At 46.0% G+C, this 18,076-nt stretch overlaps 2 protein-coding genes across 8 annotated transcripts in view; one reads left to right on the plus strand and one right to left on the minus strand.

Moving 5' to 3' along the window:
• Window positions 1-938: 938 nt before the first annotated feature.
• Window positions 939-3,856, minus strand: PIGW (phosphatidylinositol glycan anchor biosynthesis class W). 2 transcript variants are annotated; one of them, XM_086686751.1, is made up of 2 exons: window positions 3,706-3,856; window positions 939-2,474 (listed from the first exon to the last, which is right to left on the minus strand). In XM_086686751.1, exon 2 carries the CDS (start codon window positions 2,458-2,460, stop codon window positions 955-957), a length of 1,506 nt encoding a protein of 501 aa, XP_086542877.1. In that variant the 5' UTR covers window positions 2,461-2,474; window positions 3,706-3,856; the 3' UTR covers window positions 939-954. The 2 variants fall into 2 exon arrangements, with proteins under 2 accessions (XP_086542877.1, XP_025773956.1); XM_025918171.2 differs by having other exon boundaries at window positions 3,521-3,856.
• A 113-nt stretch (window positions 3,857-3,969) lies between these two features.
• Window positions 3,970-18,076, plus strand: part of MYO19 (myosin XIX) — a 32,412-nt gene continuing 18,305 nt past the window's right edge. For 2 of the 6 annotated variants that reach the window (XM_086686745.1, XM_086686748.1), the window contains exons 1-7: window positions 3,970-4,573; window positions 5,217-5,355; window positions 6,572-6,724; window positions 10,546-10,684; window positions 11,141-11,289; window positions 13,043-13,156; window positions 17,490-17,622. In XM_086686745.1, coding sequence (XP_086542871.1) covers window positions 6,713-6,724; window positions 10,546-10,684; window positions 11,141-11,289; window positions 13,043-13,156; window positions 17,490-17,622 — 547 coding nt within the window. In that variant the 5' untranslated portion in view covers window positions 3,970-4,573; window positions 5,217-5,355; window positions 6,572-6,712. Of the gene's footprint in view, window positions 4,574-5,216; window positions 5,356-6,571; window positions 6,725-10,533; window positions 10,685-11,140; window positions 11,290-11,381; window positions 11,454-13,042; window positions 13,157-17,489; window positions 17,623-18,076 lie in introns of those variants that run through there. The other 4 variants (XM_025915781.2, XM_086686747.1, XM_086686746.1 and 1 more) reach the window with 3 other exon arrangements.

Below are 18,076 nucleotides of genomic sequence, written 5' to 3' on the forward strand. Positions count from 1 at the left end.
TGTTGTTCAGTGTCTGTTTCCCCACTAGATTGCAAGCTCCAAGATATCAGGAAACCTGCTTATCATTCCTAGCATAGAGTTGGCTAAAAAAATAATCAGTCCCAAAGTAAAACTATTGTCTCATAATTACTAGGCATGTAAACTGCATCATACAATTCATTCCATTTGGAGCATTTAACTGTTTTCTGACTTTGTAGTATTTAAGTATTTGATTATAAACACTTGCTTTCACATACTTAGGCTTTTTTAAAAGGTTAAAACTGAGCAAGTAAAGAAGTGTTGACAATTCCACAATTCACACTGAGATGTTTTCACGCAAATTTTATTATAAAAGTCATACAATAAATTCACATTGAGATGTTTTCATGTAAATGTTATGTCATACAATAAAAAAATACAGAATGGTATGTAAGAAGATAGAAAGTAAAAATCCCCCTCACCCTCCAATCTTTCAGTGTCACAACTGCAGTTTCTTTAAAATACTGAAATTTAATAAATATTCTAATGAGTCACAAGACTTGTTTCTCTATTGGTTTGTTTTATATAGTGTTGAGACACATTAAAACATTAAGCATCGGGGCGCCTGGGTGGCGCAGTCGGTTAAGCGTCCGACTTCAGCCAGGTCACGATCTCGCGGTCCCTGAGTTTGAGCCCCGCGTCAGGCTCTGGGCTGATGGCTCAGAGCCTGGAGCCTGTTTCCGATTCTGTGTCTCCCTCTCTCTCTGCCCCTCCCCCGTTCATGCTCTGTCTCTCCCTGTCCCAAAAATAAATAAACGTTGAAAAAAAAAATTTAAAAAAAAATAATAAAAAAAAAAATAAAACATTAAGCATCATTTATAGAGGGTTGAAAAAAATATGGTTAACACTGGGTTGCCAAAAGCCCATTTTCTTCACATTTAATATTCTTCCTCATTAAAATATTGCTCTAACACAGGTACTTCCTACCCATACTGATCACCAAAATTTTATTGTCTTATCTTGCAAGTGTAGCACATATATAATTAAACAGTTGGTAAACATATAGAGATTGAGCACAAATAAGGCCCACAAAGTACTGCTGTGTAATGTATCTATCAACAGGTTGATCAGACCAGTAGTTATATTTGACAGCAAGAAAAAAATTAACTGGTTTCTGTTCATAGCTGTGATTAAACAAAGACTGGGTTCCTTTCTTTCAGCTTCAGAGACCAGAGATTCTAAATGTTTTTTATTTGTGACAGACGAATGGATCAGTTTCCAAGAACATGGTACCACAGCCTCTTTAATTAGAAATTTGGCAAAACTCAAAATTATATCACCCAGTAATAAACTACTAAGAAGGATCAGGCTAGAAGCAACTATCCAAATACAAAAGGCTAAATTGGCCATTCTCCGAGATACTACTTCTACATTTACCTGAACTATGTAGAGAGATATGAAGAGACTAATAGCTGTCAGCAAAATACAGTGGGCTCCTTTTATCCAGTCTTTGACATGTGATCTTTTTTTAAGCATATATGACCCTGTTTGCACGCCAGCCATATGAATTGCCACATACCCCAAGGTAGAAATTATTCCTTCTCGGTTGGCATTTAATAAACCAACCCTTGTGCCACTACCATCAGTGCCATACAAAATTAACCTTTTCAGTGGGGTAAAGTCAAGGGCCAGCTGGTATAACACAATAATGCTGATTGCCACAATCCAGGATTTATTGAGAGGAAAAATAATCAAAAGCAATGATGTTATCAGTTTCACAACTATTAAGGTAAAGAAAAAGTTCCAATGAACTCCATACTCAGTCAAATGTTCCTGATAGCCTATGGCTTTTATAATGACTAATCGTCCTATTCCTAGGAAGACTAATGGCCAAACAGAGTACAATGACTTTGTAAGATAATAAAATCTGGACTCTTCTGTGTATTTTTTCCTAACTTCTGGACAAACCATTGCAGTCCCAAAAATAAAACCTCCTACTCCAAAATCCATCGCTCCTGTCCCATAGAGCTCAGTTTTGGCAAATCTTCTGGGAAAAAGTGGAAAGTCCACAGCCAAAATGGCAATAGCAGTAAATGCACTGTTAATTACACGGAAACAAGAGATGGCTGGAATGTATTCAGATTCTAGACTGATTTTCAAGAATTTTTCAATCATTTTTTGGACAGGCATTCTGGCACAAGTTCTCCTGCAGTATATTTGATAGAACAGCCCTGCCCCACAGATAATTACAGCAAGGTGCTCAAGGAGGACAAATGAAGACAAAATGGTCAAAGTGGCCACCAGGGGAATTATTAGGGAAACAAAGTCAATGAAGAATCTAGTTCTCCAGGTATGTGAAGAACACAAGTGCTGTGAGAGAATGATCAGGAGCCCTCTGCACACGATACAGAGTGCAGGCAAACACAAGCCCTGGGTGACTTCCAGCACGCTGGTTCCATTGTGGTTACTGACAAAAGCTTCCTTCATCTGCTTCTGAGACATTTTTTTCCTTCTTCCTGTGAAAATGAGCAAAGGGATGCATTGGAAAAGCAAAGTTCTTGTGGAATTGACATATATATGAACCTTACTGGATTTTACCCTTATTCTTAGGTTTCAGAGCAGAACTTTAGGCTGTAATGATTTCAAATCAGAGCAGAAACTAGAATTTGTGATTTTCCTTCCAAAGATTGTGGGAAGAAACCTAACACTAACACATCAGGAAAAGAATGTCATACTACTAGTATGAAATTATTGGTTAAAAACCTTTAGCTATTCTCAGTATAAGGCAGACTCAAAAGGCAATTTCGGATATAACCCCTGAAAATGTTATCAGTCAGCTAGGAATTCCTATTACAAAGTATAGGATAAGTCATTAAGATTTTGTAATACAAATTGAATACACCTAACTAATGACTTCAAGTCAAAGCCAAGAGGGACAGGGAGAGAAGGCATTTAAGTACACCTTGGAGTACTTCGGTTTGTGTGAACAGCCTCTCTGAACCCATTGCCTCCAGTACAAAATACTAGTTCTCCAGTGACATCCAGAGCTCCAGGAGTCTCTCTACCTCATTTACATACTTTTTTTTTTTTTTTTTTTTTTTTTTAGAGCACGAGCAAGGGAGGGGAAGAGAGAGAAGGAGACAGGATCTGAAGCAGGCTCCACTCTGAGAGCAGAAAGCCCAATGTGGGGCTGGAACTCCCAAGCTGCGAGCTTACGACCTGAGTCGAAGTTGACTGCCCAACCGATAAAGCCACCTGGGCGCCCCTACAGCCAGTTTTAACCAGTTTTCAGGTTAAGGTGTAGATAGGTAGAATGGATGCTAATACTGGGGAAAGGGGCGAGGGCAGGGAGGCATGGGTGTATGGCACACACTAGTGTTAGTGGTTCAAAGGGATGTAAAACACCTTTCTGTCATGTATCAGTGTCTGAAAAGTGGCACACAGGAAGAAGTTTGTTGACTAAACCAGAACCATGTTGAACAAATGAATGCATACATGCCTGATGGTCTGAGCCAACAACAATATCTCACTGTAACAAACCGATACTAGTGGGGGCGCGCACCTGGGTGGCTCAGTCAGTTGAGCTCGGACTCGATTTCCAGGCCGGTCATGATCCCAGGGTGGTGGGATCGAGCCCTGTGGCTGGCTCCACTCTACCAGCTTGAGAGTCTCTCTGCCTTTGTCCCCCCACCCTCTCACGTGCACTTTCTCTTGCTTTCTCAAATTAAAAAATTTTTAAAAACTGGCCTTTAAAAATAAAGGAGTCCTTTCCCCGTCTGACACGGCTGTGGCGGCCCTTACACTTCACGTGCCTTCGGTGTCTCGGCGCCCTGGCAGTTTAGCCCTCTACGAGCCCCGCTGCCAGGCTCGCCCCGCTGCCAGGTTCCCACCGCTGCCAGGCTCCCACCGCAGCCGCACAGCCCCCTGGGAGCAACCCGCTTCCGCCTCCCGAGCCCGGCTTCCGGCCGACGTGGGGCGCCTGCGCTTCCGGGCGGGTGGATTCTGCGCGCGCGCCCCGCCCCCAGGACTGGAGCCAGTTTCCCGGCCCCGACGTCTCCCCATGCCTGTTCTTTCCGGTGGTGGGCTTGCTGCGTCCCGGTCCGTCAGAGGAGCCCCGAGCGGAGCAGGCGCGTCACGCGTCTCACCGCACCCTCTCGAACCGTTTGACGGGGCTCTGTCGGAGTGGTGGGGTCTGAGGCCCCGGCTCAGTGTTCAACCACGGCGTCCTCTACTGAAGGACCCCACGGCCCTGTGAGGCCCCGGAAGCCCTGCTTCTCCCGCCAGAACACGGGAGGCCTGCGGCTCATCCCCATCTTACCCCAGCTTCTCAAAATAGTTTGTCCCACCTGAAGCCCTAACTCAGACCCCGGCATCCCCAGCGGGCCACGTGCGCCCCGCGCCGCCGGTGCGCGCCCCGCCTCGGGGGAGGAGCCGGCCCGCTCCGGCCACTGTGTCAGAGCAGCAGCCAGCTCGTGCGCTCCGGCCGCCCAGGCTTCCTCTCCACCCCGGCTCGCTCCCGCCCTTTCCTCTTCCCTTTCATTCCCAGGCTCTTCCCGCCGCCTCTCCCGGCCCGCCCGCCTTCGCAGTCGGCTTCGCGGCTCAAGCCGTGGGACCGGTGAGTGTCACCCCCAGCCCAGATCCGAAGCGTTTTGCGACCCCGAAGGGGCAGGTTTGTCCATGGAGCGCTGAGGAACAGGGGGCGTCTTCCTCTCCTTTTTCCCATTTCCTTTTTGACCGTCTCTTATCCCAGGAGAGGGCAGCCCAGCTCCTGGCCCCTGCCAAGAACAAGAACCTTCCATGGTCACCCTCCACCTCTCCACCTTGTTGGCAGGAGGCAGCCCGAAGTAGGGGAAAGGTCTCAGCTGGTAGGCTGAGTCCCGGCTCCTGCCCCTCTCCTCGTCCTCCTAGGGACAGGGAAGGGGCGGCTGGTACCGGGAAGCGTCAAGGTAGCCGCGCCCTTGGCTAGGGTCACATCCACCTTCCTGGGAAGGACGTTCTCTCCCCGTGCCAGGTGCTTCCGGAGCGGCACCTCGTCCAGAGAGGAAGTCCTGGTTCCCGCCGTGAACCTGGGGATGGCCCCGCTTGGGTTCCCAGGACCCTCACCCAGATTTTCTCGTCTGCCCTCCCACTGCCCTCTAAGCCCAGGAGGAACCTGAGGCTGGGGAGGAGGAGCCTAGTGATCAGGTTGCTTCTTGCCTTGGTGTTTCATCTGTTCATTACCATCGCTGTTCTACCCACGGTGGTCACACCCTTTCCAGAAATTCTAGGCTGGTAACCGCGAAAACTGGAGAGAGCAAGAGCTGGGAGAACTGGAGAAAACCGCTCTCATCTGACTTGACTCTGGCTATGAACGAACGCTGCATCGTAATAAACAACTTTTGCAAAGCTTCTTCTGAGGTACTAGCCCATTTGATCCTTAACTCGGCATTTTGAGGTGTAGATATTAGTATTCCTTTTTGCCAACGAGTAAACGGAATAAGGTTTAGAGAGCTAGTGTGATCTGCCTTGCAGGAGTTGTGGTCTTTCGTTTCTAACTCCACAACCTATTATGCTCCCCCTTTGATCCTCTCTTAAAATGAGCTTCGAGTTGAGAGAGCTTTGTTCTCCTTGAGTCTTGGTTGGCCTCCTCATGGCTCTCTCTTGGACACCATATGGTTAGTGTCCAAGGTGAATGTGCCCAACACATTTCTGATGCCCTCTCTCCTTTTTCCAGTTTCCGTGAAGTCCTTATCCCTGAGTTCTTTCAAATGCTGGATGTATTCAGAGCCTCAAAAAAGCCTCTGCCAGGGTTAATTCATTACAGACACCCCTCATCCTCATCCCTTCTTGCTAGGGAGGTGTGAGATCTGGGAAATTCTGAGTCTGAGGGTCATTTACAATTTTTCAGAAATTGGCCTGGGTACAGCCTCACAACGCTACGTCTCTGAGACAGATTTTCCTCTGAAATCCTTGCCTTCTTAACGTTGACACTGGACTGTTCTACCTGATTAGTGTCCCCAAATGGATTATCTGTCTTGAGTAGTACTAACAATATTCCCCCTCTGAGTGAATATTCAGATTTGTACTCCCATGACATCAATGACCTTCACAACCCACCTGAAGTTTACCTTGTAAGGTAGATTTTACTATCCCCATTTTCAAGATGAGGGATCAAGGTGGGCCAGGAAGGTGATGTGGCTGTCCTATGAATGACTGAGCTGTGATTTTGCTCCCTTACAACAACTTTCCTAGAGGATCAGGAATTGACTCCAGCCTCCCTGCTCTATCAGTTACTGACTATACTAAAATAGGATGTGGAGAGGATAGGACATGAGACTTCTCTGTCTCCTAGTGTCTTCATCCTCCATGGCACACTGACTCAGAACATATGTAGCCCTACCTCAAACCCCTGTAGTAAAACTGGCCCTGAAGGAGCCCCGGGAGCCTCTCGAGGTTCTCATAAAAGTTTTCCCTGTTCCCTAATTGGCAGGGGATAGGACAGACTTTTCCTCTTTGCCCGGGCTTGCCCTGGTTCTCATTGCAGTTCCTCATGCTTGGTGCGAGGAGCAAGAGTGAGTCACTCTGGAGAAGCCCTTACCTGTGTGTGGCCCTTGTTTTCTCTCTCATGTCATAGGCTCTGGGGGTGACTCTTCTCAGATTCCTCTGGAACTAAGCCCTTTGCTGGACCCATGCTCCAGCCTGTGCCCCCATGACCAGGTGGATAGAACTCCTTGTGTCTATGACCCAGAACCCTGGCTGACCACATTGAAGCAGGATGCTCCAGCAGGTAAAACCTCACCTTTAGGTAACCTAGGCCCTGAAGCACCTAAGGCACCTTCCCATCTGTCACTTGGCTGAGTGAAATTTCCACTTGCCCTGACCTGGGAGGGAAAGATCCCTTAGAGGTTTTTTCTTCTTTTCTCTTTTCATGTAGTCACTCCAGTCACTTTTCATTTGTCATTGAGAATCTTTTCCTGATACCTAATTTGAATCTCCCTTATTATGGTCTTTAGCTCTTTTTCCTGGGAATGGTAAGATGGGATTGGTAGGGGAATCCTGAGGGCACTTTGATGATTTCATAAGCCTGAACCAGTGAGGGAGTCCTGAGAAATGTCCCTGCCAGCGTGAACTGTTGAGGTACAATGAAAGCCTGGGGCTTCCAAGAGGAGGTGTTCTTTGAAGCTGAACCTTAAAGAATATGTAGGAAGTAGACGGGGGAGAAGGGAAATAAGTAGTCCAGGCAAAGAGGTCAGCTTGTGCAAAAATGTGGGTGAAGATGTCTATGTGGAAATATAGAAGAATTCTGATGAATGGATCATGAGTGAGGGGTTGCTATTGTGACATGAAACCTGCCCTTACTCCAGGCCTCTGCCTCTTTAAAAAGGCTACTATGGCCTCAGCCTTGCAGGATTCCAAATCACCCATCTCCTATCCATATCATCCTTCCTATGCACCTCTCTGTCCAGAGAATGCCAGTAGATATTCGCTGAGTTTTTACAAAATGTTGCCAGGCACTGGGCTGAGGCAGATGTTTAAGGTGATACCTGCTCTCTAGGAGCTCACAGTCTAGTGGACTCCTAGGCAGGTGAGTGCCTGAGACTTAATCAGGATAACCAAGTGTGAAGCCAGGCAGCCTCAAGGGAGCCCTAATAGACACTACTACTTGATCATCTTCCAGAATTTTGTGTCATGAAATGGGCTTGAGACTGCAGAGAAGTCGGTGAGACAGTTGTCTGCTCTGGGCTTTTTCTGTTTGTTTTTAACTTTTTTTTTTTTTTTTTCTTATTAAGAAAGTAGTAATGGGGTGCCTGGGTAGCTCAGTTGGTTAAGCGTCCAGCTCTTGATTTTGGCTCAGCTCATGATCTCACAGTTTGTGGGATTAAGTCCCAGGTTGGGCTCTGTGTTGACAGCATTGGGATTCTCTATCCCTCTCTCTCTGCCCCTCGCCAGCTCTCGAGCATACTCTCTCTTTCAAAACATATAAACATTTTTGTTTTTTTTTAAAGCAGTAATGTTCATCACAACCATACTAGCAAGTTGCTCTGTGTTGAGCCCTTGCTATGTAGTGGATAGTATGCTAAGCATCTTACATGTATAATTTTGTTTAGTCCTCAAACAAGTTACAATGTTATATGTACAGTGCTACTGTATCCCCATTTTGGAGATAAGGCTCAGGTTAAGTGACTTATTCAAGGTCACATTCACTATAAGCGGTGTAGAAAATATAAGCAAAAAGAACATTAAATTTTAATTGGGGTGGCTGGGTGACTCAGTTGGTTAAGTGTCCAACTTCTGATTTCGGCTCAGGTCGTAATCTCATAGTTCATGGGTTCAAGCCCCGCATTGGGCTTCATTTCGCACTGACAGTGCAGAGCCTGCTTGGGAGTCTCTCTGTGCCCCTTCCCCACTCATGCATGCATGTGCTCTTGCTCTCTCGCTCTCTAAATAAACCTTAAGATTACCCATAATTTTACTACCCAGAGATAACATTTTAGAAAATATCCTGTATTTTTTCCCTAAATATATATATTTAAAACATCTGAAGCTATCATACTTTTTTGTAACCTATTTTACTTCATTGTAAGGATTTACTATAAATTGTCTACCATTTGGTCATTTGGGTTGTTTTCAGTTTGCTTTACAATTACAAATAGCTGAATATATACTGAATCTTCTTATGGCCTTTACATAGGACCGTTTTCTAAAAGCAGAATTGCAGGCTTAAGAGGCATGTGTAGTTTTTAGGCCTTGACATATTATTGCCTAATTAAAGAAGAGCTGCTTTTAAAAGAATAATAATAGCTAACTTTTGGGGCATATGCCAGGTGCCTTCTCTAAATCTTGATGTGCTTATTAGTGTCTGAGTTAGGTGCTACCACCATTCCCATTTTACAGATGAGGAAAATTGAGGGACAGAGAGATTAAGTAACTTACATAACATTGTACAACTAAGCAGTGGTAGAATCTGGATTCAAATCCAGGCAATCTAGCTTTCAGGTCCAGGCTCTTGACCATTATACTTAGCTACTTCCTTGGTTGGATCAGAGCTGATCATAAATGATGGCTCAGATTGTGATTTTTACCCGTCTAGAACAGAGGGATTTGCATGGATCCAGCCATGCTCTGACCTCAGCATTTATCCTGGAGGCCAAGAGGCCTGGAGGCCACAATCTACTTTGTGGATTATGGTGGGCCCAAATTCAGAAAACAGGCAATATCTTTGGAAGGAAACTTGTTGCTGGGCCTCTCAGATGACACTTGCCACCTTGGCTAGAGGGGGTTGAACTTTTAATGTTCACTAACCTCATTGGAAACCTACACAGGTCATATCATGTACTCCTTTCTCCAAAAGCAGATTTCAGCCAGGTGCTACTACCTTATATTCTCCACCCCATCTTTCCTGCAGTCTTCAGAGAGAGAGGAGGAGAAATGGGACCATGAGAGGAAAATGGAAAGAGAAAACATGTGGAAAGTGTAGGCGTAAAGGATGAGCAAGGGTGAAGGAGAAAGGGCCTTTTCCTCTTGGTACCTATTCTTTTTAAAATATTTTTTTTTTAACGTTTATTTCTTTTTGGGACAGAGAGAGACAGAGCATGAACGGGGGAGGGGCAGAGAGAGAGGGAGACACAGAATCGGAAACAGGCTCCAGGCTCTGAGCCGTCAGCCCAGAGCCCGGCACGGGGCTCGAACTCACGGACCGCGAGATCGTGACCTGGCTGAAGTCGGACGCTCAACCGACTGCGCCACCCAGGCGCCCCTCTTGGTGCCTATTCTTAACCTCATCCAACTTCCAAGCCAGTCTCCCTCTCAAAAAGACCTAGGGCAGAGGAAACTAATTAAATAGCCAGGCTAAATTTAAGCCCCAAGAGCCAGGTGATGAAGGTGTGGGGCTGCCTCACAGCTGATTTTTTATCACAAGCTAAATGGTCTCTTTCAAAAAAGGCCCAAACCATGATTCCTTTTTTGTGTGTCCCCCTACAGCAGCCCCCAACCTTGGGCCCCACCCCTGCCAGGCCTAGTAAGGCTGGTAGCTGGCCAGCCTGAAAGCTGGAGCTCATCCAGAGGAGAGGGGATAGAATTTATTCATTTATTGAGTACACACTATGTGCCAGGCACTAAATGCTTTGTGTATCTCTTCTTTTTTTAAATTATTATTATTTTTAGAGAGAGTGTGCAAGCTGGGGAAAGGGGCAGAGGGAGAGAGAATCCCAAGCAGGCTCCACGCTGTCAGCGCAGATCCCAACGCACAATCCTGGGATCATGACCTGAGGCAAAATTAAGAGTTGGACGCTCAACTGACTGAGCCACCCAGGTGCCCCTATCTCTTCCTATTTTTCTGTCCAGTAGCCCTGTGAGTGAAGTGGTTTTATTTTCTTTTATTTACAAATGAAGAAGCTGTGGCTCAGTGAAGTTAAGTAGCTTACCCAGGTTCATAGGCTTAGTAAGTGGCAGACCTGAAATATGAACCCCAGCCAGCCTATGTTATTAGTGTCTGAGGTAGTAGAACTAGAAGCCTGTTCTCTTGCTGCTATATAGGCCCCTACCCCTACATTGCTGCCAGCTGGTCTCAGTCCCAGCTTTCATGGCCCTCTTCTCATGGCCTCTCAGGTTAATGGCCACAGGTCAGGCTCTGATGCCCAAGGAGGAAAATCCCTCAGAGAAGACCTACAGGAGCTCCTGGGCGGGGAGGCCCTGTTGCACGAGCTGGATGACCTCACCAAGGTGAATCCTGTGACGCTGGAGACAGGTATGGGCCTCCCTGTCCTTAAGAGTGCCATCTCTAAGGGGTGCCTGGCTGACTCAGTCAGTGGAGCATATGACTCTTGATGTCAAGCCCCATGTTGGGCGTAGAGATTACTTAAAAATAAAATCTTAAAAAAAAAAAAAAAGTGCTCTCTCCAAGAGGGTGGAGATGTGATGTGGGGATTCAGCCAGCTTCCCCTGGTCAGAACAAGGCAGACAGGACTCCTGACCTGGAGCCAAATGGGCTGCTCCAGACCTCTGTCTGGCAGCTGCACCCAGGCTCCCCAGGGCAGACTTTGCTCCGGATTTGGGTCTCATCTTAATTAGATCTTGGACCTATTCATCAGGGAGCTGCTGGGATCTAAAGGCACTTGGCTAATTGCAAAGGTAGCTCTGTTAGGCTAGTGTTTGTCTATGTTTGTATTTGAGCCACGGTTTGCTAAAGGTGCCTCTGCTTCAGTCCTGAGGTGTTTGCAGGCTCGGTACGCAGCGGACATGTTCTACACCAGTGCTGGCTGCACCTTGGTGGCTCTGAACCCCTTCAAGCCTGTCCCTCAGCTCTACTCACCAGCACTGATGAGAGAGTACCACGCTGCTCCTCAGCCCCAGGTAAGCCTCAGCCACTTCCTGGGCCTCAGGGCTCTGCCATGTCCCCCTGGGCCTCCTTATAGCATCTTCATCGTTATCCACCTATTCACCAGCCATGCAGTAGTTCAGAGTCTGCTGGTGCCATGGCCCTGCCCACCAGGAGATTGAATTTTGGACACGTGACAGTAGGTGCAAAGTGGGAGATAAATACTATAAATACTTGTTTAACTGAGTTTGGAACCTAAAATAAGGGTATGGGATAATAGATTTTTGTCTTATGTGTGACTTTATTAATAGGAAAGAATTTACAAAGGTATATTTGTGTATTTAATAAACCACATTTTTGAAAAGAAGAAAATTACATGTGATTAGGACTGCCCTAGAAAACTCTGCATGTGTTCCTCTTCGCTGAGAAAAATGAGAGGAGTAAATGCTGATGGGATGGAGGTGGTACAGGCAGGGAATTGGCTAGTTGGTGTTTAAGTGCATGATGTGTTCAGGGAGAGGCAAGAGCAAATGTGCTGGCAGGAGGGCTGCTGTCAAGGAGAGAAGTAGTAGATGAGATGGGAGATGAGATCAGAAGGGTCTGAAGCAGGCAGAGTGAATCTACAGTGCTTTGTCCCCAGGGACTGACTAGAGCTGGAGGAGTTAGGTTCAGGAAAGTAAAACAGGATATAGGGAGAACAGTTGGAAGCTTTTAACAGTTCAGGCAAGAGGTGGCAGGGGCAGGTGCAGAGGGATGGCACGGACACCATCCAGAATGGTGCCTTTTCCCTTCAGGAAGCTGTGGGTAGGTGGTAATTGCTAGGCGGGCAGTGGTGGGCTGGCTAGGCATCATGCAGATGGCATCACCCTCCTGAAGCTCGTGTGTGGTTAAGTGTCCAAGTGTGGTTAAGTGGACTCCTTGGGAAGTCTGCTCTGAGAGCCATATCTCACTGACTGACTCCTTCTTCAAAGGCAAAAGCCAAGTCATGGTTACCTATTTCCCCAGTGCCTGATTTAATGCCCAGCACATTGAGGATAATTAAATACCTGTTGATGGAAAGAACAGTGGCCTTGGAATTTAAATCACATGGTTGTACTTACTTGCTGAGAGACCTTGGAAAGGTTATTTAGCCCCTCCAAACCTCAGATTTCTCATTTATACAATAGGATTAGCTATGTAACTAATGCACAGATTTTTAAAAAAAATTTTTAATGCTTTTTTTCTTTTTGAGAGAGAGAGAGACAGAGAGAGAGAGAGAGAGATGAGTGCGATCAGGGGAGGGGCAGAGAAAGAGGGATACCCAGAATCCGAAGCAGGCTTCAGACTGAGCTGACAGCACAGGGCATGACGTGAGGCTGGAGCCCATGAATTGCAGGCTCGTGACCTGAGCTGGGGTTGGATGCTTAACCGACTGAGCCATCCAGGTGCCCCTAATGCATAGATTTTTTAGGCAGTAACTTGTAGGAAAATTCTTTGCATGCTACAAAGTACAATAACATAGAATAATAAATAGCAGAAAAAGACTGTTAAGATAAGATGGGAGGACAGAGTGTTAAGGTCATAGACTGGTCAAGGCCAGCACTGCTTCCAGTCTGAGAGAAGATGGGTAATTATAGCCAGCATAGGGGTCCCATAGTTTGGTCTAACACTGTTACAGCCAGGAAGTTTTTCTAGAGGAAGCCTCCTTGTACTGCTGTTGGCAGCCTCCCCATTTCAGCCATCATTGGATCAGCCACTATTTGGAGACAGTCATTCCCTCATGTGACCTTTTACTCCTTGATGTTCTAGAAACTGAGGCCTCACATCTTTGCTGTGGGTGAACAGACCTATAGGAATGTCCAGAGCCTGATCGAACCAGTCAACCAGTCTATCATTGTCAGCGGAGAGAGTGGTGCTGGAAAGGTAAGGAGGGCCTCTTTCCCACCCTCTCAATTTCGTGACTGGTGGGGGTGGTAGAAAGGAAGGAGTGGAGTTGTTTGCTGCCTAGTCCAGATAGGCAGATAGTCTGGCTCAAACAGAAAGTCACTGTGCAGCGGTGGGCAAGCACTGGGCAGGAAGTCAGGAGACAGGGTTCTAGTCCAGGCTCTTCCATGTAACCCTGGGTAAGATACTTTCTTTCTCAGTCTTCCTTTTCTTATCAAATGTCTCAGCCCTTGGGGTTCCTGGGTGTTTCAGTTGGTTATGCATCTGATTTCGGCTCAGGTTATGATCTCATGATTCGTGGGTCCAAGCCCCATGTTGGGCTCTGTGCTAATAGCTCAGAGCCTGGAACCTGCTTCAGATTCTGTGTCTCCCTCTCTCTCTCTCTCTCTGCCCCTCACCTGCTGGCACTCTGTCTCTCTCTCAAAAATAAATGTCGGGGCGCCTGGGTGGCGCAGTCGGTTAAGCGTCCGACTTCAGCCAGGTCATGATCTCACGGTCCGTGAGTTCGAGCCCCGCGTCGGGCTCTGGGCTGATGGCTCAGAGCCTGGAGCCTGTTTCCGATTCTGTGTCTCCCTCTCTCTCTGTCCCTCCCCCGTTCATGCTCTGTCTCTCTCTGTCCCAAAAATAAATAAACGTTGAAAAAAAAAATTAAAAAAAAAAAATAATAAATAAATGTTAAATTACAAAACAAAAAAAAAAGTCTCAGCTCTGGGGCACCTGGGTGGCTCATTTGGTTAAGCGTCTGCCTTTGGCTCAGGTCATGATCTCATGGTTTGTGAGTTCGAGCCCCACATTGGGCTCTCTGCTGTCCACACGGTGCCTGCTTTGGATTCTCTGTACCCCTCTCTCTCTGCCTCTCTCTCTCTCAAAAATAAATAAATAAAACTTCAAAAATGTTAAAAACAAAAAAAAGGTCTCCTCTCTGACACCATTGGAAACAGAGGTCAGCTATTGGGATTCCAGAATAGTGGTTAAGAGCACATTAGAAAGGAATTTAGCTTCTGCAAACCTCAGTTCTTTCACTTGTAAAATGATAAGGACAGGAGGACCAACACCTAACTCCTGGGACTCCATTGACAGTTAAATGAACAAGTGCACATAGGCACTTGGTGGCATGCTTGGCACATGGCAGAACTCCTCTAAAGTAGCTGGGGTGACTTGTGGGAAAGGGTTTATTGGAGGAGCCCACTTGCATCCTCGGGTCCCCCATGATGGCAAGGGCAGTGCATCAGGCCAGTTGTGGCGAAGGACAGAAGCATTTGATATGATCAACTGGCCCCCTAGGTGGCAGAACCACAAATGAGACAGAATGTTGCACGGGGATGGTTAAGGAGTTGCACAGCTGGTCAGAGGAGGCCAATGGGCCAGGCCTCACCACCTTCTTGCCAAGCCTCACCTAGCCACCCCACCCTTTCCACAATGCTTTTACCCTCACAAGAGATTCTTTTTTTTTTTTTTTTTTTTTTTAAGTTTATTTTTGAGATAGAAAGCATGAACATGAACGGGGGTGGGGCAGAGAGGGAAAGAGAATTCATGCTGTCAGTACAGAGCCCAACACAGGGCTTGATCCCATGAACTGTGAGATCATGACCTGAGCTGAAATCAAGTTGGATGCTTAACCAACTGAGCCACCCAAGCATCCCCACAAAGAATTCTTTAGAACATAAACTGCTTCTGCCTATACTCACATATGAGAGAATTGCTGAGTACTGAGTACCTGGCAGCTTCTAGGCCGTGGGCTAGCCACTGAAGAGTGGCAGGGGGAGGAAAGAGATGGAAAATGCAAAACATAGCTTTTAGAGGGCTCAGTCCACTGGGAAAGATAGGCAAGGAAACAGGTGAAGACAGTAAGCTGCAGGGAAGGCAGCTTGGACTTGGATGTGGAGAGGATCTTTAAGAGCTCCATCAAGGTAGCCAGTACAATAGCTCATACCCAGCTCCTAGAGAAAGCTCATTGTCCTCCAGAGCAATTGTGGGGCGCTGAGGCTGTACCTGGCCTGAAACCCATGCAACCAAAGTACTGTAGCCCTTTATTGAGCAGCCACTATGTTCATGTGCTGGGTCTGTATGTTTTTTTTCATTTCTTTTTAATAAGTAGTAGCATAGTTACATAGTTCAAAAATCAAGTGTACTGCAAGGCTTAACAAAGAAAAATAGCAACCCCACCCCATATCTCTCAAGACTATTCCCTCTCTCCAGAGGCAACTACTTTCACATCTTCTAGCAGTTTATTCGGGTGTTTGCATCTGTATTTCTAAACAATATGCTTATATTGTTAATTTTTCAGTTTTTGACCTTATCTGTTCACTTCCTACTATGATTAAGGTGCCTGGGTGGTTCAGTCGGTTATGTATCCAACTTTGGCTTGGGTCATGATCTCATGGTTTGTGGGATCGAGCCCCACATTGGGCTCTGTGCTGACAGCCTGGAGCCCGCTTCGGATTCTGTGTCTCCCTCTCTCTCTGCCCCTCCCCTGTTTATACACTCTCTCTCTCTCTCAAAAATAAATAAACATGAAAAGAATTAAAAAAAAAAAAAAGACAGCCCTATTTCTCTGCCCCCAAATACATAAGTAATTATGTCATGATTTTATTTTTAATGTTTATTTATGTTTGAGAGAGACAGAGACAGAGACTGTGTGTGAGCAGGGGAGGGGCAGAGAGAGACGGAGACAGAATCTGAAGCAGGCTCCAGGCTCTGAGCTGTCAGCACAGAGCCCAATGCGGGGCTCAACCCAGGAACCATGAGATCACCACCTGAGCCAAAGTTGGATGCTCAACCGACTGAGCCACCCAGGCGCCTCTCATGATTTTTAATTAATATGCAGTATTACAGCCATGTATGTATTGTTCACAGCAGAACCGTATAATATACTATCCTTTCTTATATAATTTTTACTTTCCCTCTACTTAATAATTGCCCTTTTTTTTCCACTTGTTTAGTTTCTGTATACCTATTATTATTACTAAACTTGTCACCAAAGCTGGACTCACCTGATGGCAAGTATATCAGGTGTTTTTTTTGTTTTTTTTTTTGTCATGGGGGTATTCTTTTGGAGCTCCCAGATCTCCCAGATCTCCTGCTCCGACCTGGACTGGTGGGAGGCCTGGACTGCCAAGGGCTGTTGCCATGCAATTACTACCTGGGAGCTTCTCTGCCTCACTCTGGGGATTCCCCAGTTGCCCTCTGTCCTATGACAAACCCCCTTGCTGGAACCCATGTCTTCAACTTCTTTAACAGCCTTGTTTTTATGGAGCACATTCTTTAGTAGCTTCCTGAAAAAAGTGTGTGGAGGGCAAATTTTTGAGTTGCACATCTGAAAATGTTTATTTTGCCTCAAACTTGATATGTTGGCTGGATTATATAATTCCAGGTTGGAAATCATTTTCTTTCCAAATGTATAAGGTTTTTTTCTTCTATATTTTTTGAGTGTTGTGATAGAGAGTCCCAGTCCATAATGGTGATTTGTTTTTTCTTTCTAAAAGCCTTTAGAATCTTCATTTTTATCCATAGGTGTTAAAAACTCAGTCTTTATCTTGGTATGGTTTTTGTTTTTTGTTTTTTGTTTTTCATTTATTGTGGTGGATATTTTGTGTGGGTCTTTTTAACCTGAAAACTCATGTTCTTTTCTTTGGGGAAATTTGTATTATGCTAATAATTTAATAATTTCCTCCCTCTGTTTTTTCTTTCTTTAACTTCTCTGTTAGTAGGAAGTTTGAGTAATTGTTTAATAGACTTATTTTTCTCACTTACTCTTCCATCTCTTAATATTTTGTTCTACCTTCTGGGAGCTATTCTCTACCTTACAGTTCATTTGAATTTTGCAATTGTGTTGAAAAAAGGTTAATTCTAACAGTTCTTTTTTTTTTTAAAAACCTTTTTTGTTTGTTTATTTTTGAGAGAGAGAGCTCACACTAGCACAAGTGGGGGAGGGGCAGTGAGAGAGGGCGACAGAATCTGAAGCAAGCTCCAGGCTCTGAGCTGTCAGTACAGAGCCGAATGCAGGACTCGAACTCACGAGCTATGAGATATGACCTGAGCCGAAGTCAGACGTTTAACTGACTGAGCCACCCAGGTGCCTCTTCCTTTATTTCTTAAAGGTGTCCTCTGGAACTAGAAGCAGCAGAAGTGAGCAACCCTCCCATTTCACAGATGGGTGAAGTGCCTTGTCCACGGACATAGTTAAATTCACTATTCCCCCATTTGGTCAGCAACATGTCTGGTGGAGAAGAGGGCTCTAGTGGGCACTATATCCTGAGGTCTGGTGGGAGGGAACATGGACTCGTCTCCCACAGGGTTGTTTCTGCTGCAGACATGGACATCCCGCTGCCTGATGAAGTTCTACGCTGTGGTGGCTGCCTCACCCACATCTTTGGAGAGTCACAAAATTGCAGAGAGAGTTGAACAGCGCATCTTAAACTCCAACCCTGTCATGGAAGCTTTTGGTGAGCTTGGTGTCCTGTGCATAGTACCTCGGTTCCATTTCTTCTGGGATTTGCCATCTCCCAGGGAGAAGGGTAGTGCTTTGAGAGGAGAGTGTATCACTCACTGCCTTGGACCCTCAACCTCCTTCCAGGTACCCTTGGCCTCCTTCCACTAGAGTCATCCCCTCCTCTAGCCTAGGTAGATGTAACAGTATGCTGGAGAGGACTTTGTGGCTCTCCTAGTTCAAATCCTGTTTTTATATACAGTTTCCTGATGCTTCAGGGAAGAAGGGGACTTGTCTAAGAATGCTCATCAGTTATTGTCCATGTTGGGACTCGAGCCTAGATGTGTCAGGCTGGGCCTACAGCTGCCCAGATGTAGGGTGGAGATAGGTTTGTTGTACCTAGATGTTACCTAACTCAGTAGTGACAGCTTGTTGATTTTGGTCCTTTCCCTTCAAAGAAGACAGTCCCC

The sequence above is a fragment of the Puma concolor genome, chromosome E1 (genome assembly GCF_028749965.1).
Source record: "Puma concolor isolate L17-30 chromosome E1, mPumCon1.1.hap2, whole genome shotgun sequence".
Taxonomy (NCBI): Eukaryota; Metazoa; Chordata; class Mammalia; order Carnivora; family Felidae; genus Puma; species Puma concolor.

Bases quoted from the DNA above. Each gene is read 5' to 3' on its own strand.
- PIGW (XM_086686751.1), bottom strand. From the start codon at position 2,460: ATGTCTCAGAAGCAGATGAAGGAAGCTTTTGTCAGTAACCACAATGGA.